Source organism: Tachysurus fulvidraco, chromosome 4 (assembly GCF_022655615.1).
Source record: "Tachysurus fulvidraco isolate hzauxx_2018 chromosome 4, HZAU_PFXX_2.0, whole genome shotgun sequence".
NCBI classification, from domain to species: domain Eukaryota; kingdom Metazoa; phylum Chordata; class Actinopteri; order Siluriformes; family Bagridae; genus Tachysurus; species Tachysurus fulvidraco.
This window is the reverse complement of record NC_062521.1, coordinates 11166228-11190749: the sequence shown is the minus strand read 5'-3', so window position 1 is coordinate 11190749 and position 24522 is coordinate 11166228. Positions and strand designations below refer to the sequence as shown.

General features: G+C 40.4%; 2 protein-coding genes across 22 annotated transcripts in view; one reads left to right on the top strand and one right to left on the bottom strand.

The window, feature by feature from the left end:
- Nucleotides 1-21326, top strand: part of cep170aa (centrosomal protein 170Aa) — a 43676-nt gene extending 22350 nt beyond the window's left edge. For 3 of the 20 annotated variants that reach the window (XM_047812515.1, XM_047812516.1, XM_047812530.1), the window contains 13 exons: nt 788-1228; nt 4994-5484; nt 6716-6811; nt 8862-8997; nt 9132-10604; nt 11730-11780; nt 14144-14384; nt 15242-15422; nt 15666-15842; nt 17245-17333; nt 17440-17533; nt 17622-17673; nt 19082-21326. In XM_047812515.1, coding sequence (XP_047668471.1) covers nt 788-1228; nt 4994-5484; nt 6716-6811; nt 8862-8997; nt 9132-10604; nt 11730-11780; nt 14144-14384; nt 15242-15422; nt 15666-15842; nt 17245-17333; nt 17440-17533; nt 17622-17673; nt 19082-19284 — 3725 coding nt within the window. In that variant the 3' untranslated portion in view covers nt 19285-21326. The remainder of the gene's footprint in view (nt 1-787; nt 1229-4993; nt 5485-6715; nt 6812-8861; nt 8998-9131; nt 10605-11729; nt 11781-14143; nt 14385-15241; nt 15423-15665; nt 15843-17244; nt 17334-17439; nt 17534-17621; nt 17674-19081) is intronic. The other 17 variants (XM_047812517.1, XM_047812529.1, XM_047812528.1 and 14 more) reach the window with 17 other exon arrangements.
- A 7-nt stretch (nt 21327-21333) lies between these two features.
- Nucleotides 21334-24522, bottom strand: part of dync2li1 (dynein, cytoplasmic 2, light intermediate chain 1) — a 5886-nt gene continuing 2697 nt past the window's right edge. Inside the window, exons 8-14 of one of the 2 annotated variants that reach the window (XR_003441102.2) lie at nt 24125-24202; nt 23942-24021; nt 23749-23819; nt 23516-23604; nt 23323-23415; nt 21743-22086; nt 21334-21549 (exon numbers count right to left, since the gene is read on the bottom strand). Coding sequence is in view for 1 of the 2 variants with exons in the window: in XM_027150145.2 (XP_027005946.1) it covers nt 22024-22086; nt 23323-23415; nt 23516-23604; nt 23749-23819; nt 23942-24021; nt 24125-24202 (474 nt within the window). In the remaining variant the exon portion in view is untranslated. Of the gene's footprint in view, nt 22087-23322; nt 23416-23515; nt 23605-23748; nt 23820-23941; nt 24022-24124; nt 24203-24522 lie in introns of both variants that reach the window. The other variant, XM_027150145.2, reaches the window with a different exon arrangement.

Sequence of the window (24522 nt, the reverse complement as noted above, 5' to 3'; positions counted from 1 at the left end):
ACAGCGTGCATCATTTTTGTGAAAATATGGTGTTAGGAATTGGGATTGTGAAGTACAGACTGGTTTATAAACTGGAAACATAGAGCGTGAGGACGTGTACGTTTTTAATAACAGGAAATTTCACCAACGCTCTGCCTGGGTGTGAGACTATACTTTAGCAAGTGTTATAGATTTTTTATTTTGGAAAATATTGTGAGCCGGAATAGATGTTTTAATGGTTTGTCCTCTGCAAAATACAGAAGAAAAGGCAAGAGGTTTTTTCCTACTTCTCCTTTTTATTTTTTATTCCTCCTTCGCTGTTCTGTAGAGTGTGGTAAAATCCTCCACCTCTGCATGTGATTCAACAAAACTTCGGAAGGATGATTCACTTGAACTTCCAGGATAAAGTCATTCTACTGAAATACATGTTCATCTCATTTAAGCTCGTTATTAAAATCGTGCAAATTCCTATGCTGTGTGTGTTATTCTGTTGTTATTAGAGTGAAAAGTAAAAAAAAAAAGGTAGTTTGAAATGTGTAATTACTACAAAGAAAAATGTCTTGGCACATTTTTCACAGCCGTTATCAACAAATGAATGTACATATGCATTAATTCTAGCTTTTCTTAACCGGTTGTGATTAGCTGTGTCATGTCAGATGAGCTAAATTGATTTATGGATTCACAAGTGTAGCCTTCAGACACTAGTCCCGATAATCCCCCGATTGCTTAAAGCTGGCTGTGTTTATTTACCTGCACAACTTGTGACCCCTGAACGCTAATCTCTAATCCATCTTTCTGTGCCTCGCAGATACCAAGGAGACAAAGCGGACAGACAAAGCCAAGGAGAATGGTGTGAGCGCTGCAGGCCCTGAGCCCAGCTATTTCGAGATCCCAAGTAAAGACGGACAGATGGCAGAGGACAGCATCCACGAGGTCCCAACCAAGGACACAGAGATCAGCGCGGCAGCAGCAAAAGCCGCCCAAGCGAACACCTCCTTCACCATTGAGTTTGACAACACCTCTCCTGGGAAGGTGACCATCAAAGATCATGTATTACGTCCAAGATCAAAAAAATCTCAGCCAGGGAGTAAAGAGCTCAGTAGCCTGCAGGCGGCCATCATGGCTTCGGAGAGCAAAGTGGCCGACTGGCTCGCACACAACAATCCTCCTATGGTGAGGCGTGAGTCTACAGAGGAAGACAGCAAAAGCATTAAGAGTGATGTGCCTGTCCATCTCAAGAGGCTGAAAGGTAAGGAGCACTAAATGTTCAAATCTATTCACTTAATAGTTTGTCTCGATGTTCTGTTCATATCTGTTCATGTTCAGTTTCTGTTTCGCACTAGACAGACACTGAGTGTTAACCCACTTGTTCTTATCTACTCGAGGAATCGAACCTGAGCCACACTGGCAAGAGCACTGGATCCTTAGTCCAAAAATACATTTCTTTTTCCAAATCCAGTTTCCATCAGTTTTAGAGTCTGATATCCGATATCTTCTCTCTGATGTCTTATCCACGCACTCTGGTTTACACTGAATGATTATATGGAAAGTTAGATAAAGCAGAAAGGCTTGATGGTGACGTACAAAAATCTGTTTCATAGGCACCCTAATGATTTCCTGCCTAAAACACATGGATTCGATTAAAAACAACCTGCCAGAAAAATGCCAGTCTGATCTGATAATAATTCAGCATTTTAGGGGTTCCAGAGTTGCATGATAATTTTATGATAATCTCCTTTAGATGCTTTCAGAGCATTTTGTGGCTGTACTAAAACAGACCAAGACTAATCCGTTTTGTTGTGTTGTTGTTGTTGTTGGTGGTCTTTCGGCTGCTCCCTGCATATTAGATTAGGCACAGGTTGTACGGCGGATGTCCTTCCTGACACAACCCTCCCATTTCATCTGGGCTTGGGACCGGCACTGAGAATTAACTCTCCAGTGGCTGGATTAGCTCCCTGCCCACGAATCAAACCCAGTTCACAGCAACGAGAGCACAGGATCCTGCCACTGGTCCACCAAAGGGATGCTGACCATGTATTGTGTATCAAGAAAAAAACAATTTGATCATGTGTATTTCACTATGATATATACGATGATAAAACAGAAAGTGCATTTCTATATCAAAATAGTCCACTTATCATGACATATGGAATAAATGTGGCCATATTTTACCTCCCATGCAAAACTAGTCTGCAAAAATAAAAATAATTCAAATAAAAGTGTAAATATTTTGCGTTCAGTCCAATGATGTTAAATGAGGAGTGTCTTACGTTTCGGTTGTTATACTGCTAGACACTACGCGATACTACCTGTAATTAGAGAATTATCTGCTTGTACAGCTGATCTTGGACTTTTGTCCAAAATGTCCAATTTCTCTGGAAACTTTATAGAGTGGTGTAACAACCTGCGAATAGATTTAATGGAGATTATTCGTACCATATTTCATGAATCTATACTCGAGCAGCTATAGTATTGAAGTGGAGGAATACAGCAGGTGTGTTCCAAGCCCTATACCTATGCACTATTTTATTCTGTTCTGTAGTATAGATAGTCTAAGTAGTGTTCACAGAAATACCAATATAAAACAAAATACCAAATTATTCAACTGAAAATCCAAACAAAGTGTTGAAAGGTGACTCTTCATGCACTGAATGCTCTAAGCTTTGTGAACGCAGTGGAAGAGGGGCTGGGCTACCAAGCTACCGATGCTGTATGTGGGAAAAAAATTAAGATGGCCGACGACAGTCTTTTCAATCAGCTCCATTATGTGATTTTTTTTTTTTTTTTTTTTTTTAATTGTAAAAATTCAGAGCACCGTCATGAGACGTAAGTGTTCCATCCTCCGGGAAACGAAAAAATAATTTAATTTGAGATATTTCTTCTCATATATACACTAGACATATATACACTAGACACTAGAGTGCATAGTGAAAGTGTGTGGTCATTTACAGCTCTAGAGATTATTAGCAACTCAAAAATACACAGCGATTGCATAAGTATTCACACCCATTCCAGTCTTCCAGTCTATCACTACACACCAGGAGATTAGCTCTCTGACCCTACATGTGCTTTTGAATCTTGTGATTTTACAGAAGTGTGATTGGTTGGACATCGTTTGTGTTATTAGCACTGGGTGATTGTGCGCATGTTTAGCAGATACGGCAAAATGTCAGCTTGATTTCATTGCCATGGTTTTGGAGCGTTGCTTCGTAAAGGACTGAAGGGAGCGACTTGAAATGTACATGCACTTCTGTAGCTTTTCTACTTTATAGTGTATCAGTGGCATCTAAACACTGACCTCTTCTTTGTGCTTTTCTGCTCACTGTGGGCATCTACAGCATGACACTACTGAAGTATATGAAGTATATCATGCTGTTTGGTATGGATTGTTTTGCCTTGTTTTTGGAGCCTGTTTAACAAAGACAAGAAATATCACAAACACACGAGTGTTAGGAAAGTGGAAGCGTTCAGTGCTTATTTTAGGTAAAGCTCTTTTTCCAAATCCACACAATTCTGACAGCATTTACATTTTTTTAATGTTGTATATACTGTACTTACTGGTGGCTGTGCCTAATTTGTAAAGGTCTGTCAATATCCAGTTCAATCAAAAAGCACTAAAATACTTTGATTTAATTGGTTGGTTAATGTTTAGACTCTCCAGAATTTCCTGGATTTTGGAAAAATGAAAAATAAGATGTGTAATACAGATGTGTAATGTGACTATGAGAATGCTTGAGAGTGCTGCACTCGTTCCTGGAACGATACAGTCATTATCACTCATTATCACTTCTCCTCACACCTAGAGCTTACAGAGTGCTGCTGCTGACGCTTGCTTTAACACTCTGCGTTTATACCTTTCCTCACTTCATACAAGATCATCAGGATCTGTGCTGTGAGTAGTGTTCAGTCCTTACAGGATGATGAAATTAATATATACAGAGTTGTTGTTTTTTTTTTCAGAAGGGTGGAGGCGTAGGGTTGAGCGGATCTTTTGGATTTCTTTTTTTCATATGCTATTGCACTTTCTCCTCATATGCTGCTCAAATGCAGCTGCAGCCTGACGCTTTGTCAGAAAAAAAAAAACAATACTCTTTTCATTTCGCTGCATTCGGCTTTTGTAATGAAATGGAAGCTAATTTATGATGAGCGTGTGCTTTTGGGGCTAGCGAAGTGCTGACAGAACAGCTGTGAACAGAGACGCGTGAGCTGTGCACGGAGGTGATTGATTACACGTGTCGGTCGCTGCAGTCAGTCCGCTGCGAGGCGTGGCTCGTTGATCTCTGAGGTGGACTTGTGTCTTGTTGCGGATGTATTTCAGCCTACGCTGAGCTGTTCTCACTTAAAATTGTAGCAGAAGCGGTTGGGGGTTCTTTGGATATGATCGATGGAGTGCCTGCATGTGGGAATACACTAGTGTGTGACCGGCATTTTTTGCGCAGGAAGGAAAGAGAGGAAATCTGTGAGGAAAGACAAAGACGTTAATATTCATGATCTCAGGTGGGTGCTTCAATAGATAGGGTTCTGCTGCCACAGAGATTACCTTAAATCAGTGTTGGTGCGATTACGATTGTTTGTGCTTGTGTTAGAAACAACGACTCGTTTGGAGCCTCTATGGTAATGTGTGCTGATTCAAAATGTGGAAAAGAAGTGCTCCTTTGTCACTAGACTGCTGCATGAGAGGCTTGTGTTTAGTGTAGATCTAGTGTAGCTCTCTCTGCCTGTCAACTACGATGAATAGTATAATCTGAACAGCTTGAGCTAATAAAAAGTCCTCTTCCTCCTTCATGTCTTCACCCTGCTTTTCTTACTGTCTAGTTGTCACACTACCTTAGTTCACACCAAGTTGCTGCAGTTCATCATAGAACCTAGAGTCCCATAGTCAGGGATCAGAATGTAGCTGCACAAGTCATCAGATCAGCTCACATTTTGTGCAGTACAGGTCAGTGTCCCTGATCTTCCAAGTCAAGAAAGTTTAACAGAGATAACATGCAGGTTTGTCATTCTCCCTTCACAGGCAGCAAGCACGAGGACGGCACCCAAAGTGACTCAGAGAACGGCCTCGGTCTGCGTTTTGGTAGCCGCCGCCACGCTGCTCTGGAGGAACGCTTGAAAGCAGCTGGACTCACACATGCCAAAGTCACCGGGGCAGAGGGCTCGGGCTCCAGCAGCCGCACCGCCTTCACCATCGAGTTCTTCGACGAGGAGAACCCGCGCAAACGCCGCTCCTATTCCTTTTCCCAGACTGCACCGCTGTTGGGCGGTATGCCAGGAGAAGGACTGTGTCCTGCACCACCCTCTCATCCGAAGGGCACTTCATCAGCATTGGCAACGGTGGCACCTACAGCAGCACGGCTGCTGCAGAAGAAGAGGTCAGAGGACAAGACAACGGTCCCTGGAGATGAGACTCAGAAGCAGGATGACGATCAGAGTGACAAAGGCACCTACACCATCGAACTGGAGAACCACAACCCTGAGGAGGAAGAGGCCCGGCGTTTGATTGATAAGGTACGTTAAAGGCTGGGTGTGAGACCCCTGTCATCAGGTGCTGGACTGCTGTCCGGACCCTGATCCAGCATTAGTATTTCATCAGACTGAACTGAGTACTGGAAAAAATCCTGAAGCAGAGCCTTTAAACATGAAAAAAAAAATCTAAATTTGAACCATAACATTTTTTAGCAATTTTTATGTCTATCCAGTCACATGATCACTCCCTTCAGTTTTTCAGTGAATTTTGTGGCCAAAAACTCTTGCATTATTTATATAAAATTAGTTTTTGTGCTTTTTATTTATTTATTTATTTAAAAAAAAAAAAAAAAAAACTTCAATTGTTGAAACTGCAAGCAAAGGAACCTCCTACCAGTGACACAAATGTCATTACATTCTGATAGCTGTACTCATGTTTAACACGAGACCCGTAGGGGGTTTTGGCTGAATGCGTGTTGTGATGATGTTACACGAAGTGTCTCGGCCCAAATCTGTGGGACCCGGTTCTCAGAATATCGCAGAATTAGGAGGGACTGTATTACTTAGTCAGATATTAGCTAAAGTGCTAGAGATATTAGCTCTATTTCATGATGCAGCTATTATGTGCTTGGTATAAATAGCAAAGCCTGTGTAAAAGTTTTCAGAACAGGTGAAAAGCCAATTCTCTGGCAGTTATGATAAGATATTAATGACAGTACAGCTCAATAGATTTTTATCTGATCTTTTCGTGCAGTGTGTGTTGAGTGTTGTCCTTGGAGCTCTGTTTGCACAGTGAGCTCCCTGTTAATCTATATCTATGTAATGTCTTTGTAATGCTCTTCTGTAGCTAACCGTGCAGATCTTCCACTATTCTATCATCATCTACCTTTAGGGAGCTATTAAGCTTCATTGAAGTACACTGCATTTACACGCAATTCTTATAGTGCCGCATTTAGTTTGTAACAGAAACGTATGTCTTTCCCTGTTGAATAAATAAAGAAATATAAAACAGATGAGTAAATAATTGTAGATATAGGTTTTTGAAGATTTATCATTTTATTTTTAAGAGCCATTTGTTAAGGTGAGCTCTTTAGGTAGCTTTACTAATCAACACCCTGTTTTGTTTTTTGTTTTTTTTTGCCTCAGATGTTACCTCTGTGCAGTCGCTCTGCATTGAAGCATATGTTTCCTCACTCAGGTGTCAATGTCTCTGGGCTTTGTGCTGAGTGAAGGAGTCCTTGTACCTCATGCTCTCTTGTCCTTTATTGTTTAGGTGTTCGGGGTGGAGAACCTTCAGGATCCCGGTTGCTCAGTGCAACAGCAACAAAAAACTAAGGACAGTAAAAAGGCCAGCAGCACTAAAGCTGAGGTAATTCTGGCATCCTGGGGTGACATATTCATTGTTTTTGTGGCTTTGCACAATTTTTATTTATTTATTTATTTATTTTTAATGCAGGGCTGCACTTGATTACTATAAAATGAATATTATTATTAATTTTATTTATATGATCTGCACCATTCGTTAATAATAATTAGAATAAGAAGGATTATTATTGTTGTGGTTGCTATAATCATTGACGTAAACAGAATGGAGTCATTTTCACTGATAGCAACAATGACACCAACTATTAGTGTTATAAGCGATGTATTTACTCATACATTTACAAACTGTGACCTGTATAGACAGTAGGTTTAAAAAAGCAAATATGTCAGTACCTTAATTTATCTAAAGCAAAAACTAGTATATACAGTACAGTGCAAAAGTTTTAGGCTAAAAAAATCAGATCTGAGCAAAATATCCGAATTGAGCATTAAGACTTGCAGTGTGAACGTGGCCTTAGGCAGGTGTGAAAACATGCTGCAAACAAAGAATGCTTTCAGAAATATAAATAATGAGTGTTTATTTCTGTCAATTTACAAAATGCAAAGTGTGCAAACAAAAGAAAAATCTAAATCAAATCAATATTTGGTGTTACTACCTTTTGCCTTCAAACCAGCATGAAGTGATGGCACGGCCCCCACAGAGCCCTGATCTCAACACCATCGAGTGTGTCTGGGATTACATGAAGAGACAGAAGGATGTGAGAAAGCCTACATCCACAGAAGATCTGTGGTTAGTTCTCCAAGATGTTTGGAACAACCTACCAGCCGAATTCCTTCAAAAACCGTGTGCAAGTGTACCTAGAAGAATCGCTGCTGTTTTGAAGGCAAAGGGTGGTCACACCAAGTATTGATTTGATTTGTCTTTTGTTCATTCACTGCATTTTGTTCATTTATGAAAAGAAATGTTTAACACTTCCATTTTTGAAAGCATTCTTTGTTTACAGCATTTATTCACACCTGCCTAAAACTTTTGCACAGTACTGTACATTATAACACGTTTAAATGTAAGGAAGTGCTACTTGCTACGCCTGTTGATCTCAGGGTTGAGTAGGAATTGACTAGGCTTTTGTTAGACTGAGGGTATTATCAGCTATATTTAGGTGATTGCAGCAAAAACATGTAGAAATTGTTGTGCATGTATTTTCTTTAGTGCATTAAAGAATTAACAGATTTTTGGACCCTATTGTATATGCAAAGTTGTTTTAAACTATAATAATATTAGAATTTAAGTGAAGATAACATTTTTGAAAGCTAGGCTGTTTAGTACTCAAACATACTACAGTCGCTTTTATTGTGTGTCAGACATTCCCTTATTTGACCACTTTTTGGTTAAACAGAATAGGCCGTTCAATCGCTGACCCAGTTTAAGTGGAAAAAAGCAGGAACAGTGCTCCCTTCCCCTCAAGGCACATACACATGGCCAAGAATAATGGAGCCATGCAGTCAACATACCCCACCATCCAAGTGGCATTGTGTTTAAAGACAATGGACACTAGAGCGCAGTACCTAATTTCAGTGCTAGAGAGCCAGAGTTCAACACACTTTGGTGATTCCCCTGGTCTGAAACTCATAATTAACTTGTCAGTCGAATCACTAATCTGTTCATGACTAGAGTTTGACCACGCAGGGTCTATGAGGTGAATTCAGCTTGAAATGTTACTCTTGCATTCTTACCAAGGAGTAGGAAATTTTCTTTTGCAATAATTATTTTACCTGAAAACGAAAAAGTCAATACAACATTACAGATGAGTTTAAAGGTTTGGTGGTTTACCTTAATGCTAAATAAATATGGAAAGAAGATTCAGATGATCCAATAAATCTCTTGGTATAATATTTAAATATAAACTTATAGTTAATAAATTAATTAATAAATGGTCAAGTAGACTTTTAGTTCTAAGGACAGTTCACTGGACTAAACACTGCCCAGGACACCTCAACATGAGCAAAACTATTTTACAAAGCATAAGGATGTTTGATTGTATATAACTAGGAGGGATGGACTGAACTGAATGAATGCACGTGTACTTTATTTGTAGAGCCTTTTGGAGGAATCAGTTGCAGTTGGCAGTCCACACTGGGTTTCTCAGTGGGCCACATTAGCTGCTAATCACACAAGGACTGATCCTGAGGGTTCTGGGGCAGAACCCACACACTTCATTCATCAAGAGCGAGGTATGTGTCTTTATCTAACTAGATACACTGCAATGTCCTGATTTTCAGTTTTACTAATGGAAAAATGTGCAACAGCAGGAGATCTGCTCAGATATGATCAAATTCAAAAGTATTTCATAATATTTGTGTTTCAGAAGCTGATGCATTTGAATCAGGTGTATCTTTAAGGAGCACAGGCTCTGCCACCTCTAGCCAGGCTGAACGGAAGAGGAGGACACTGCCTCAGCTTCCCACGGAAGAGAAGAGCAGGCTGGGGAAGGTCTCCTCCACCACAGGACTACGCTCTGAGATTGGCGAGAAGCAAGACACAGAACTCCAAGAAAAACAACACAAAGGAGATGGTGAATGTGTTTCCACTCCCAGCAAGAAGGACACTACAAGTAGAAAGACAAACCAGGTGCAGACAACCACCTCAAAGCCTCTTGTGCCTCTTCTGGGAGGGTTAGAGAAGCAGAGCGAGGAGTCTTGCAGGAGGCGTGCCGAGGACAGGAGCAAAGGGAGTGATAGTGAGCGGAGCGGGAAGCCCCTAGTGCGTCAAGGCAGCTTTACCATCGATAAGCCAAGTGCCAATGTTCCACTTGAGCTTATCCCACGCATCAACCAACGACAGTCCGGGGGCCGAGAGCGAAGTGACTCGGCTGGCAGTATGGACACTGCCACCCTGCTCAAGGATACCGAGGCTGTTATGGCCTTTCTTGAGGCCAAACTGCGTGATGAGAAAAAGCTGGGTCCATCACCACCCCCTGGCTACCCTTCAGGACGATCTTTTTCCCCAGAATTGGATACTGACGCAACTAAAGCAGCAGGCCGCAATGAAGTGCCACAGAAGCGCCGTTCTCTCAGCAGTCTACACAGAGAGAAAAGCAACACAAGCTTAGCTGGAAAGAGCACAACCAATGCACGGGAGAAACTGGAGAGAAAAGCCAAGCCCAAGACCTCAGATGGCCGCCTCGATTCCCGTCGCTCTGCCCATACAAGTCATTGGGCGCGCCAGCCCTCTATGGACCTGACAGATGATGAACAGACATCCTCATTGCCCATTTCCGACATACTCTCTGATGACCAGGAGAACGGACGTAGCCCCTTCACCTTCCCCGATGACTTGCTGCACTCCAAAATGGACTCCTCTAAAGCTGCTAAAGCTGGTAAATCCAGCAGGACACACCAGACCAGCCCTGCCTCTATGGGCAAGCCTCAGTTGCCTCAGCCTCGGCCCACAAGGGCATCTCTTCTGAGACGTGCTCGACTTGGAGACACATCTGACACAGACCTGGCAGATGCGGACCGGGTGTCAGTTGCATCCGAAGTGTCCACTACCAGCTCCACATCCAGGCCACCATCAGGCAGGAAGGCACCATCTCGCATCGACATGCTGGCACAGCCCAGACGCACTAGGCTTGGGTCCATGTCGGCGCGAAGCGACTCTGAAGCCACAGTGTCACGTAGCACTACATCGAGGATATCGGCTGAGACGGCTCTGAGACTGGGCTTGCGCCCAACCAACCCAGCTGACAGCAAGCTGAACCCACGCCTTCGGGCAAACAGTGTCTCCAAGCTGACTGACACCAAAACGAAGACCACAGCATCCATCTCCAGTGCTCCAGCAGGTGAGCTCACATTACTTCTTACCTTATATGGTATGGAATTAAGCATTTTCACACCAAAAACGAATCATCTAAAACTATAATATCCTAATCAGCTAACCAATAAAAAGGAATGATATAAGATTAATGTAGAATAAAGACAAGCTCTTGGTACCTATTTCTTGATATAACAAGCATTTCCTTAATTCCTTGATTCTTCTGCTTGCTGCAGTACACTAAGCTGTTCTTCAACAAGACTGCTTAGTTTGTTTAGCATAACATTCTGCAGGTACGATGTACAACCTAGCTAGTCACGTAAATGCGCTGTTTAGCTTTTCTCTTCGCAATAGTAACCTCTAAACCGCTTCACTTCAAGGACTTTGGCCAAAACGCCAAACGCTACAAACGCTAACATGACAAAAATGACTGCAATTATGAATGACCTTCCAGAGATTAAATTACAAATATCTAATCCTTTTATATTGATCCACGTAAACCTTCACATTATTATAAAATGTACTAAAGTGGCCATTGGGTACATGCACAGACTACAGGGTTTTAGCCACTCAACCACAACGGGAGTTACTGGAGCATATCAAGATCTTGAGCATTTGGGTTTTTGGGTCAAGAGTGTTTTAAATGCCACTCTTGTATATAGAGTTAACCCTGGATACAGCTATATTTAGGCATCATGTCTAGAAAGATTAGATATGTTTTTTGGTTCGCCTGTGACCATTTCACTAGGGGTGAGGGGCATTTCTTTCAGGCTGTGTCTCAGGCTTCTGGGCTTAATGGCTATTCACTTTGGTTTCCTTCTCTCAGTCTCAGGCAGTCACCAGATGCTTTATATTTCAAGGGCAGCTCAGTAAACAGGGTGCAGAGCTTGTGTCTATGCTCAGCCTACCTAAATGACCTTCCTTTACAGGTCAGACAATTGACTTCACCTTAACTCATAGATTTGCTGGGAACCTCTGGGAATTAGGTATGACAAATGAATACCCATATTGAGACCCCACACCCTTGATCTTAGCAGATTTTTTTTCCCCACAGACACTAGCATTTCTTTCTCTGTATGCCTGATTGTTGTTGTCTGTCATCTGTTGTTGACCCTGCATGCGTATGTTATTCATAAAGTGCACGTTCACACAGAGATGTCTCAACCAGACCCGGAAGAAGACCTAGCAGACGAGGAGCCCATGGGTACTGTACCACCTCTGGGCTGCGTGTGCATTTCCTTTGCTGTGTGTGTGGGGGTGTGATTTGTGTGTTGTGTGCTTTTTTGTTTATTTGTGCCAGTGTCTATGCATGTCAGACCTTGGTCAAATATAAATCTAATGCAATAACGAAGACAAATACTTACAGTGCTCCATTCCATGCCGTTGAAAAGAGCCTTGCATTCTGTGGGTGTGGTGTTACTTAAACTCTTACACATAATTGTATCGTGTTCCAGAATAAAATCATATACTCACGTATTTAGATATTTATGTGCAGACTTAAACTGTGTATTTTCAGTACACCCAAGTCCTCATATTTGAGGGATGGACCGTGGAAAAGATCGTCATGTTGGATGACTGGATCACCTCTAGGTGATATTAATGAACCATCATGAGAGTTGTTGTAGTATCATTGTCTGTCATTCTAACACATTTGAATTATGCATTTTAAATCATAATGAATATCAGAAATCATGCAAAATAGGTCTTTAGAACGTTAAAAGACTAAAGGAGAAAAATGCAAAGCCCTCACTCTCAAAATGATGATTTAAACATAGTGCAAACTAGACAAACTGGACTTATCTTACTTTTTTCATTTAAAAAGCTTCAAAGATTCAAAAGATTTCCAAGGGTTTTCTTTCTTAGGTTGTTTTTGATTTAGAAAAAGTTGTTCCGGATGAGATAACCTCTGGATAGCAGGGTTTGGGTGTACATTTTTAGGTAATCATGTCTAGGGTCCATAGCACAGAACCAAGTGTAGAACATACTGCAAATGTGCCAGTAAGTAAAGTCACCGGACTTGCTGATGCAAGCTTTGAGCAACGGTAATGAAAGGCTTCAAGTACAGCTTGTGTTGGATAGACGCCCCCTGATGGCATCATTCATAACAACAGGCAGCACAGACTTATGATGAGCAAGCACAATATAAAACCTGCTTTTATATATATATATATATATATATATATATATATATATATATATATATATATATATATATATATATATATATATACATACATACACACACACACACACACACACACACAGTTAATGATGACATAACAGAGAAGACAGCAGTGTATGAACTTTAATGAACCTTAACCACACTTTCTTTTTTCTTTTCGGAGATAAAAATATTGTTATTTTCCACTTTTTTGGGGGATCATGTGCACTGACATGATATTTCACTTTATATATTTAAAAAAAATCTTCAATCCTGAATGAAACAAGGTTTTGCTGTACTTCTGCAAGGCTTCTTATATTGTCAGCTTATACAATTTATACTATTATTAATATCATCATAGGTAATAGATGGTGAGTGTAATTCTATTATTGTGATTCATTTTTATTATTAATATTAGTTTAATTAGGAAAATAATCGTCTTTTGCCATTGGGTTGTTATCAATGTGATTAAACCTTGTAACAGTGGGAATGGAGATGCTCTGTTAGAGCCATTTGTGCCTTTGGCGTTCTTCTTCTCATCTTCTAACAGCACAGGTCTCACTGCCACTGTGTCTTATACTGACAAGAACCTTAATCTTAAAGAATAAGAGATTTGAACCCTTTATTCCCACCCCTCATCAGCCTCTCTCTCTCTCTCTCTCTCTCTCTCTCTCTCTCTCTCTCTCTCTCTCTCTCTCTCTCACACACACACACACACACACACTCACACACACATGTGCCTTCATTAGAAGCTTATCTATTGTGTAGTCTATGGCACATATGAAACATATAACCTGCACCAATCTTAGACATACATACTGAAATTTCAACGTGTGTAATATGTGTGCAATAATATTTGCTTTAAATATGCAGCATTTAGTCTATTAGAATCAAGTCCTAGTGTTTTCTCTCTCTGTGGGGTTCAATTAGAGAGAGAGAGAGAGAGAGAGAGAGAGAGAGAGAGAGAGAGAGAGAGAATGCAGCAATCACACTCAGGTTCAAACCAGAACAACACATCCAAGGCTCGGTTTAATTACAGAGTGAAAGCGATTCAACCCTGAATCAACTTAACTGCAAGACCTGAGCTAAAATGCTATGTGTTTTGGGATGTGCGTGACAGCCTCTCTCTCTCTCTCTCTCTCTCTCTCTCTCTCTCTCTCTCTCTCTCTCTCTCTCTCACACACACACACACACACACACACACACTCACACACACATGTGCCTTCATTAGAAGCTTATCTATTGTGTAGTCTATGGCATGTTCAGTATGCTAATGTTTCACTCAGCTTCTTGCAATAGATAAATTATGATTTGCTGGTGCTGTAGCATATTTAGAATTTTAAAATATGGCCAGCTGGTATAGCCTCAGGTCCACCGAATAATCACAGGTTCGTGTGTTTCTGCAGCCAGCAGCAGATGGCGGCGACTTAATACAGAATACGGCTCCACTTCCGAAGACGAGTTTGGCTCGAACAGGAACTCGCCCAAAGCCGGGCGTCTGAGGCCAGGCACTGCTTTGCGTACCAGTCGGGTGAACAGCACAGGCACGGTGACAACAAACCCCGGCAGCATCACCATCAAACACAGGATGAGAGAGCAGGAGGAGTACATCAGAGACTGGACAGCCCACAGTGAAGAGATCGCCAGGTACTAATCAACTCCATGTAACACACTTGTACAAGCAAAATCTACTAAGAAACTGATCCTAGACTTCACTTTTTTTTTTTTGAATAAAGGAACAAAGATTATACACTAAACTGAGTGGATGATCGTGATCAGTGAAACATTAGACAGGACGAGATAAACTTAGACTCATACGAGATAAACTCTGTAAGACTTCATTCCAGAGCTCCTGTGTGTGAAAATAAAATAGTGCTTACACACCAGGGTTCAGCCAGATGTTCATCCTGTGCTCAGGGTTGCAGTGACTTAGATTTTACAGCTGTCGGGTTTCTCTGCCTCAGGGACATTTCATTACCATTCAGTTTATTCTAGTGTAAATTTTGCTGATTTTTTAAAAACCAGAGCAATACCTTGCTCTTACCACAAGTGTAGTTCAGTCAGGAACCCACTCTCAACTTCTCATGGAAGTCTGTCTAATAAAAATATCTTCTCCATAAATGCTCAGATTTTCTTTTACTTACTTCGCTACATTAAGACACATCACATTAGTAATCATTTTGTTCGATACATGATAGCAGAGGTATTCATAGTGTCTTGAAACCAATGGGAAGTTCTTTTTGTTTTCATTCATGTTTGAAACTTCTTCAGCAAGTCTGTGTGACCACTGATTGCATGAACTGCATAGAGTTAGAGAATAAAGTACATTTTGTATCGTATGTATGTTTATGCATGTACAGTTATGTTTATTTGTATATTGTATATTGATTTTCCACTGGTTTTGTGAGCATGCAGTGTAGGGCCCACCTTGTATGAGTTTTGTGTCTTGCTTTTGCATGTTTATGACCTCCCCTAGTTTTGAGCACCCCTTTGATGGTTAACAGGTTATTCCCCTGTGTGCGCAGGATCAGTCAGGACCTGGCCAAGGATCTGGCCATTCTGGCACGGGAGATCCATGACGTAGCCGGCGAGATCGACTCGGTCAGCTCCTCCGGCACAGCACCAAGCACCACGGTGAGCACGGCGGCCACAACGCCTGGCTCTGCCATCGACACCAAGGAGGAGGTACAGCCCGCTTCCCTAGAGAACTTATACCACGCTGGCTTAAAGACTAATAGATGGGCTTTTTCCTTTTGGCTTAGTCTTAGTGTTAGCCCACAGAGACTTGCCTGTCTATCCCAGCCACAGTCAGGAAAGCAATCGGGAGGGTTTAGGAACTTTTAATTTTAGAACATTACAGAGCAGAGCAGCGGTAACACACTGACCTACATTCTTCATTACTTCACCCTCTCATTTCATTACTTGTAGTTGGTAGAGCGAGTTTTTGATGAAAGTTTGAACTTTCGGAAGATCCCCCCTGTGGTGCAGACCAAGACTCCGGAGATGAACGGCCGGCCAGTGGAGCTGAGGCCGCGAGCCCCAGACAGTCTGGATCCCCAGAATGCACTGCGCAGACGCACATGGAACCGAGATGAGGTCAGACCGGTATGAAACATATAACCTGCACCAATCTTAGACATACATACTGAAATTTCAACGTGTGTAATATGTGTGCAATAATATTTGCTTTAAATATGCAGCATTTAGTCTATTAGAATCAAGTCCTAGTGTTTTCTCTCTCTGTGGGGTTCAATTAGAGAGAGAGAGAGAGAGAGAGAGAGAGAGAGAGAGAGAGAGAGAATGCAGCAATCACACTCAGGTTCAAACCAGAACAACACATCCAAGGCTCGGTTTAATTACAGAGTGAAAGCGATTCAACCCTGAATCAACTTAACTGCAAGACCTGAGCTAAAATGCTATGTGTTTTGGGATGTGCGTGACATTTTTAGCCCAAAGGACAGCGCTAACTCATGTTTTGGCTGTTTGATCCAAGTAAATTGGTGGATATGATATAGAAACCGTTTCGGCAAACAACTAACCAATTGAATGCGTACCATTTTTTTTAAATATATAATTACGTTGGAGAGGTCACAGAGGCGGGGGGCAGCGTGGCTTAGTGGTTAGCACATTTGCCTCACACCTCCAGGGTCGGGGTTCGATTCCCGCCTCCGCCTTGTGTGTGCGGAGTTTGCATGTTCTCCCCGTGCCTCGGGGTTACTCCGGTTTCCTCCCCCGGTCCAAAGACATGTATGGTAGGTTGATTGGCATCTCTGAAAAATTGTCCGTAGTGTGTGAGTGAATGAGAGTGTGTGTGGGGATTGAATCCCACCCTGGAGTTTGCATGTTCTCCCTATACTTCAGGGTTTCCTCTGGGTACTCTGGTTTCCTCCTTAATACAAAGACATCCACTGTAAGCTGATTGGCATCTCTAAATTGTCCAGAGTGTGTGATTGTGTCCTGTGATGGGTTGGCACCCTGTAATTATGTAATCATTTATTTTGCATAGACTCTGTTCTCTGGTTTTACGATTAATACTCACACTTGGTAAAGGTTCGTTTGCCTTGTCTCATCATTTGGATTTGATTGCTGAACGAGTACTAAACGAGTAAGTTCAGCCCTACACATACTTTTGGTTTGTTTAATTAAGCGCAGTGTGAAAGCAAACCAAAGTGGAAATGATTCAAGAGTTTTTTTTGTTTTGTTTTTTTGCTCTGATACAGCGCATGAATTATTGTGTAGAAATGCTTTTAAATTCATTTGGATTTGATTGCTGATCTCGTTACTTTGAAAGTTATGATGATTTTTTTTTCGTCTCTGCACCATTGCACTTATTGTCCATATTTATTTAGCTCCATTCACACCGTGTTAATTATTTGAAATATTATTTAGTAATATTTAAGTAAATAATGTTTAATTTCTTGTAATGTGTAGCTTGTGAATGGACATACATGTACTATCTGGCGTTTCGTGTCTGAATTGCTTACGATCCTGTCGTACGATCTTATAGGCGGTGCTAGACAGCTTGCTGCTGACATCAGTCTCTCAGCTGTCCTCCAAAATCCGCCAATCTGTGGACAAAACGGCAGGCAAAATCAAGTTAGTACTAAAACATTCCACGCTCATCGTTACCAAAATACAAAACAGAAAAAAATACGTCAGTTATTTTAGTGAAGCACTAATGTTGGAATTGCTTGTGTTTAAGGATTTTGTTTAAGGACAAGGACAGGAACTGGGACGACATTGAGAGCAAACTGAGCTCAGAGACTGATTTACCACTCCTCAAAACCACTAACAAGGTGCGTACAATCAGTATAACACAATTAGTATGATCATCAGGTTCAGATGCTTTATTGCTTTATTAATAAATGTTGTTGTCTCTAAAAGGAAATCTCAACAATTCTAACCGAGCTGAAGAGGGTGGAGAAGCAGATCCAAGGTGAGGTTGAAATCAGTGCTGTAGAGAAACATCTCATCCTACTTCGTCCTTCTCATAACTGCTTACTCAAACACAGACCTTGGCTCCAGAGTATCTGACTTGTCTTCTCTCAAGAATGTGTAGCGTCTGCGCTGTTCAGACCTTTAAATGAACCTTACAAGTGTGAAATGTACACTGTATTAAAAGGGACTACATGATATCCTGTCAAAAGTCAAGCCAAAATATCACTGACGCCATCTCGTGGCCGGCTGCAGTCACTATCTTTAACCCCACCCAATCCTACAGAAATTTAAAATCCTTGTCCTAGTAGAATTTAATTTTCTTTGTTATCGGTTCTTGAAGACAGCTTTAGTCTGTGTCTCTTTCAGTGTAATTTTCAATATGGGGTTTTTTTTTAGTCCTGAGCTTACTGTGTACATTCAATCTTTTTTCTCCACGCTCCAAAAACAAACATGGCAGTAGGTAAACAAGTGGCTAAAATTGTGTGAATGTTTGTGTTCTGCAATGGATTTTTATCATATCCAGAGTGTATTCAGCTTCAGACTGTGACCATGAGAGGGATAAATGGTTATTGTAAATGAAAGGTATGAAATATGTGTATTATAGTAGTTTGGTGTATAGGTTTAGTTGAGCTCCTCTGTTGTTTAGTTTTATAAAGCATTCGCCAGCTTCACCGGTAACAAAGCTGAGTAGCATGTCTGTCTCGCACCTCCAAGGATGGAGGTTCGATTCCCGTCTCCTACCTGTGTGTGTGATAGTAGGTTAACCTGTGCTTCAGAGGGTTCCTCAAGGTAATTCAGTTTCCTCCCCAGTACAAAGACATGTGCTGTAGGCTGACTGGTATCTCTGAATCGCCTGTAGTGTGTGAGTATGTGTGTGATTGTGCCCTGTGACGGCCTTGTGAACCGAATCCCCTCGGACACACGCCAGGCTCCCTGCGACCCTGCATAGTACAAGCGGTTCAGAAAAGGGACGGATCGACAGATGTAGTTTCACCAGTAGCCTTATTAAACCAGAAGCAGTAGTAAGTAAGTAGTAGATGTAGCAAAGTAGCTGCCATCAAACTCAAAGCTGCATAGTTGCTGTTAATAGTAATAAAACTGCTGTTTCTGCAGGTTAAGGTATAATTAACCTCTTATAATATAATTCAGTTTCTTCTGGAAGATGACGCACTGATTACTCTTTTTATCAGTTAGCATAACTGCATTCTGTAAACATGTGTATAGTGAGTATGGATGGGAAGCTCTGGCTCCAGGTTTAATTTGCTTTTTAAATGAAGTACTTAATAAAGCTGATTAAACTTTGGTTATACAGCAGCACAATGGGCAACTGTTTTAAGATCATACTTCTGTTTAATATTTTAAGTACGTTTATGTGCTTACGAATAATCTTCCTCTCTGTTCCGTAGCTATAAATATCATGGTAGACCCGGACGGTACCCTCGACGCGCTTACCAGTCTAGCCCTGGTGAGTCCCACTACACCCAAACCCAAGACCAGCAACGGAGCCTCCAAACCCTCCTCCACTAACTCCCCTAACCGAGAGCTCCCCAGCACGGGACTGAGCCGTCCTCAAGCCAGTGGAGGCTCGAGCGCCATTACTAACAAATGAAGGACAGGAACTCTGAGAATTGAGCAAACCGGACCTCTAATAGCTAATTCTCTCTGACCTGATAGACCTTTACCTGTACATATTGTCTGTACCACTTCCTTTCAAGCACTCCAGTGGAATGTCCATCTTTCTCCAAGTGAAGTTGATAAAAGTCACACTTGTTGATTTGGACAGTGATATACAGTGCAGCTACACAAGCACACACACACACACACACACACACACACACACACACACACAGCTTCTGGTGAAGAAGAGGTGAGGAGCCATTGATCAGAGGCTTGTAATGCTGGACTTCTTCCACATGTCTGATGTTAGTATTACCTGCCTGTGCGTTGCTGCACGTGTGTACGCTCCCTTCCAGGCATGAAGCAAGTGGACTTTGTAAACCAACTTCGACAAAAACGACTCCGAGTGCCTGTCTTCTCCCCTCTGTAAGCATTCTCTCCTACAAATAGCAACTCTTTCTTATAAAGTGACTTTTCTTTCAGAAATGAGATGGTTGGTTTAAAAGACTCAACAGAATTTTAACCGTGAAGGGAAGCTTTGTGAGAAGTGTTAAATATCACAAAGCTAAACATGAACCAGTTTGCCAAAGTAAGTCCAATCCTGTGCATACACTCAACAATTATAAATTTCATCCAACTTTTTTTTTATTTCTTTTCTTTCTTTTTTTTTTTTTTGATAAACAAAGTGCATTTATGCTATTAATATCAGCATAGGCCAACTCAGTGATTTTGGTTCCTGTAAACAGAGCAGTCACTGAATTACACAATCCTCATGCACTGATTTTTTATTTATTTATTTTTTTAGACTACCAGATAGGTAGCAAACTTTATACGTGGTTCAGATTTCAATTAGAAATCATCGTTTCCTTTTCTCCCCCATGTCGGAAGTAAGAAAAAAATGCAGTATTACACAACGTATTAGTGAAATGCAACAGGGTTTATGTCACATCTGTAAAGATCTCTGAGCCTTAAAACAAACAGCCTTTAACACAAGGTTGGTTCACATTCTGAATATGTTACAGTCAGTCAAATGTGTTAACGTTTTTAATCTCAATACTAACGTTCTCTAATCAGAGTATGCAAAATACAGGGATTCATACAGACAGTGAGAGTTGGGCAGTTTGTCAGCATTTTCTCAAATCTCCACAAGCTCATTAGTCATGATTTGTTTATGAAGGTATTCCAGCATATGGTGTAGGTGCTGTCTTACTCTTCTGACACCGTGTGCTGCTCGGCCGAATTCAGGGTCACGGGGAAAGGGTGAGGGACGAGCGTACCCTGCCTTTCACTGTGAATCTTTGTGTTGTAGAGAGAAAGCGACAGAGAGAGTAGGGCGCTGTCATTAGGATCTAAAACAAATAGTGAAGACTTTTATTTTGTCGTCGTTGCTGTTGTTGAAAAATGTTTTAGCCAAGTGCTCACTGTGGAAAATCTAGTTCCTGGGCAGTTTTAGGAAAGAAAATCATAATGTAGTGTACACAAGTGTCATTTTAAGGTTCCTGGACTCCTGTAAGTTAATGTTATGTGTGTTAAAGGTGAAACAGGGCATCAAACACCAAAATCATATCTCTACATCATACCGCTCTCATAACACCATGTATTTTCAGTGGGACGATCCTTCTGCCCACTTAAACACACCTTTTCAAATAGTAGTATCATTTATAATACTATTGTACATGTTTTACATTTGACAGGGAACAGAAAACATGCTTGGTACAGTTTTGTTGTTGTTTTGGTTTGTTTTTTTTTTTGGTTTTTTTGGTTTTATGTTTGTTTCAGTTTACGTTCACAGCTGTAAAATATATTTTTTTGTTCTTTTCATCAATTTTGATAAATGTGTATTTATTTTATTTTTGTTAAATGTCTTGAATATTTTTTATTTTATTTTTATTTTTTTGCAATTTTGTTGTTTTTAATTTTTTTTTTTATTGGAATCTTTCCCATGCTCTCAATAAAAGAGAAAATATTCCTGGACCCTAATTAAACATAATTGTCTGCATATATCCTGCATTTGAATAAAGTCTTTGATGGAAATCATGACTGAAACTTTTATAAAAGACTTTTATAATCATTCGACATCTATTTTAGAAGTCAGAAAGAAAAATACATTTTTACACACTTTTTACACACTTTTTAATATTAGTATTGCAAAAAAAAAAAAAGGAAATATTTTTTTTTTTAAGAGAACTGGCAAAAACTGATATATAAACTTTTCATTGAAAAAAATTATCCATTTAATAATGGAGTTTCCTTTTGGGTGGAAACTACTGACTTCCTAAAGTATTTCAGAAAGTACAAAGTGCCTCCTAAAAACATTATAAATTGCTCCCATTTTTTAGAAAGTGTTTCTTTTGACAATTATGAGTTTGCACAGTAAATTTCCCTCATCATCTGTGCAAGCGGCGTAGAAAATGGATGCAACTGGTACCAGATTTTATCTAGGAATTTATGAGTACTAAAAAACGATGGATTTCATAAAGTCGAATAACCTTTGATGCAATTACTAATCTCATATTTACATAATTTACCTATCTTAACACGACGTACAGAAATCTGGTATAAAATCATGGTATTACAATCCATCAAAGCGGCGTCTCTGGCCTGTGCTTCAGCTACGCATTGCATGTGAATCAAGAACAGAACTGAACATTCTTTTTCTGAAAATAGATATAAGAAAAATATAGAAATATCATGTACTGAAGCTGAGTTTTTGTGGTGACTTGCTGTCGCTCTAGGACTCCAAGGTCAAGCCTTTCCATGACTTTGCCTGTTCTCGCTTGTACTGCTCCAGCTCCTAGAAAAACAAGGCAATGGGGACACATTTGTCATGTTTCTTATGTTTTGTGCATTAATGAACTCATGAAAGGGTTTCAAACAAACACACTGAATCTACACACTAACCCTTCATAAAACACACACACACACACACACACACACACACACACACACAGTGCACTTTGACACACTACTGTCTCTGTTGCTCCATGTGGTATTTATTTGCTCTAAGTTCTCCAGGCACTTGGCCATTTAGAAAAGCCAGTGAGGAGAAATCAGGTGATAGGGTAGATTCTAAAGGTTACACAGCTGTCACATCTGGGTTTATGGCCTGTATCGAAAGATGACGTGTATATGCAGAGCTTTAAAAAAAAAAGTTTCTTGTAGCCTTGTACAGATATAGGAGAACGTTCAACCTGGTGAATTTTAAGCAGAATTATCTAGCTAAGTTATCTTCAGTCGGAAATTTTTAGATAGCATGTCATCCAATCTTGCGACATTTCTTTACAGCATTTGTAAAGCACATTACATTACATACAACTGAGAAACTGAAGGTAGGGGGCTTTACTTTACATAGGGGCCCAGAAGTGGCAGTTTGGTGGACCTGGAATTTGAGTTTACAACCTTCCAATTGGTCGTCCAACACCTTAAGCACTAGGCTACCATATCCACCATGATTTTGGGATGTAGACATGGTCAGGACATGATATGGGAGTTTGCCTGGGTAACTAGACAACTGTAAACAGGCTGTTCTAAGTGCACTGCATTGTGAGAACAAACCCCAATAAGAAAATGCAATAATACTAAATACAATAATATTGAAAAAAAATATTTTGTGGCCACCTGACCATCACAACCTTGTTGAGCATCCCATCGCGCCGCATCCCATTAATATTGAGCCATGTTCTTTTACTCATATGATAAGGTCGTCTCTACTGAGAAGGATTTCCTCTAGCTTTTGGAGTGTATCTTTTTCCACTAGCTTTTCTGTAGGGATTTGTGCTCATCCATCAACCTGGGATGCAGTCAGTGTTCCAATTCATTCCATATGGTGATCGGTGGTGTCGAGGTCATGGCTCTGAAGTTGTTCCACATTATCCTCAACATTCTATCTCAATAAAATTCTCATGTAGCTCGCTTTGTGGACAGCAGAACAATTTTTACGCCTCTTAGTTCCTTAACGAAGGGAAGTCTGGAGCCTGAAATGTTTTTAAAGCATGATTATTAAAGTGTATGTGTACTGTATGTTCAATACCTGGTCTTTCTGTGCTCTCATGGCATCTATAAGAGGCTCACTGAACTGGGGGTCTTTGGCTGGATCCTTCACTTCTTTGCGTTCATTAGTGCTCTGGAGATAAAAAAGAAAAAAAAAAAAGACACGCAATTATTAGTAGCTTTTAATGGCTTGTATGTGTCCGTTCTGTTTTGTGAGTATTGTGTTAGGGTACCTCTGGAGGAAAAAACCTTTCAAAAACTTTTTTCCACAGCTCCAGTGGGGTTTTAGCGTGCAGCGTCCCGAGATCAACATCAACAGACCCTGAATGAGAAAAGGTCCCAAAAGATGCCAAATGCTGTTGTGTCTGACAAATGTTTACACTGCATTTAATACCATGGATTCTTGTAATATCACTAATATAATACAATCCAATAGTAAACAGCAGCTGATGCTATAAGCACTCACCTATTTGACTGAGAGAGTCCATGCCTGCTGGAATTATGAGAGGTTTGCTGTGGTCTGTAGACAAGTACTTCCTTTCAAAAAGAATAAGAGTAATTGAACATTTCATCATTATTAACTCACCAGGTTATAAATCCTTGCAGATGTACATCTTTAGAATAAATAGCTGGTGTATTTTAATCACTCCAGGACCTACCCTCTATCAGTCCCAAAAGCTAGATGATTGATGAAGTTCTTGACTTTAGACATAGTTGTCTCCGATTTGCTGCTCGTAAACTACAAAAATGAGGTTAGAAATGAACAGATATCCAATAATATAAGCAATTAATGGCAACGTTGTAAACTGTTATGTCTTTAAGAACAATTTAAAGTAACGTACTATCAGGGATGCACCGTAGTAATGAGCCAGAAAACGCAGGGTCTTACAAATCACCTTCCTCTTCTCGGACTCAAAATCCTACAGACACAATTAAGTTATTGATGAAGATGATGTCCAGTTTTTTCTATTATTTATTTATTTATTTGTTTGTTTTTTAAGTGTGATTTTAAAAAAAACTCCATTCCCACCGAATTATGGTTTGTATAAAATGCCATGCCAAAAATCTTTTAGATATTCAATTCAATTTATTTGTATATATAATGCTTTTAATGATACACGTTGTACAGAAAAAACATTTTTTTTCAAGTTTAAAAAAATGTTCGAAATTAAGTTACGATTTATATCTAACAACGATTTTCACCAATGACAAGCCGGAGGCGACGGTAGAAATGAAGAAC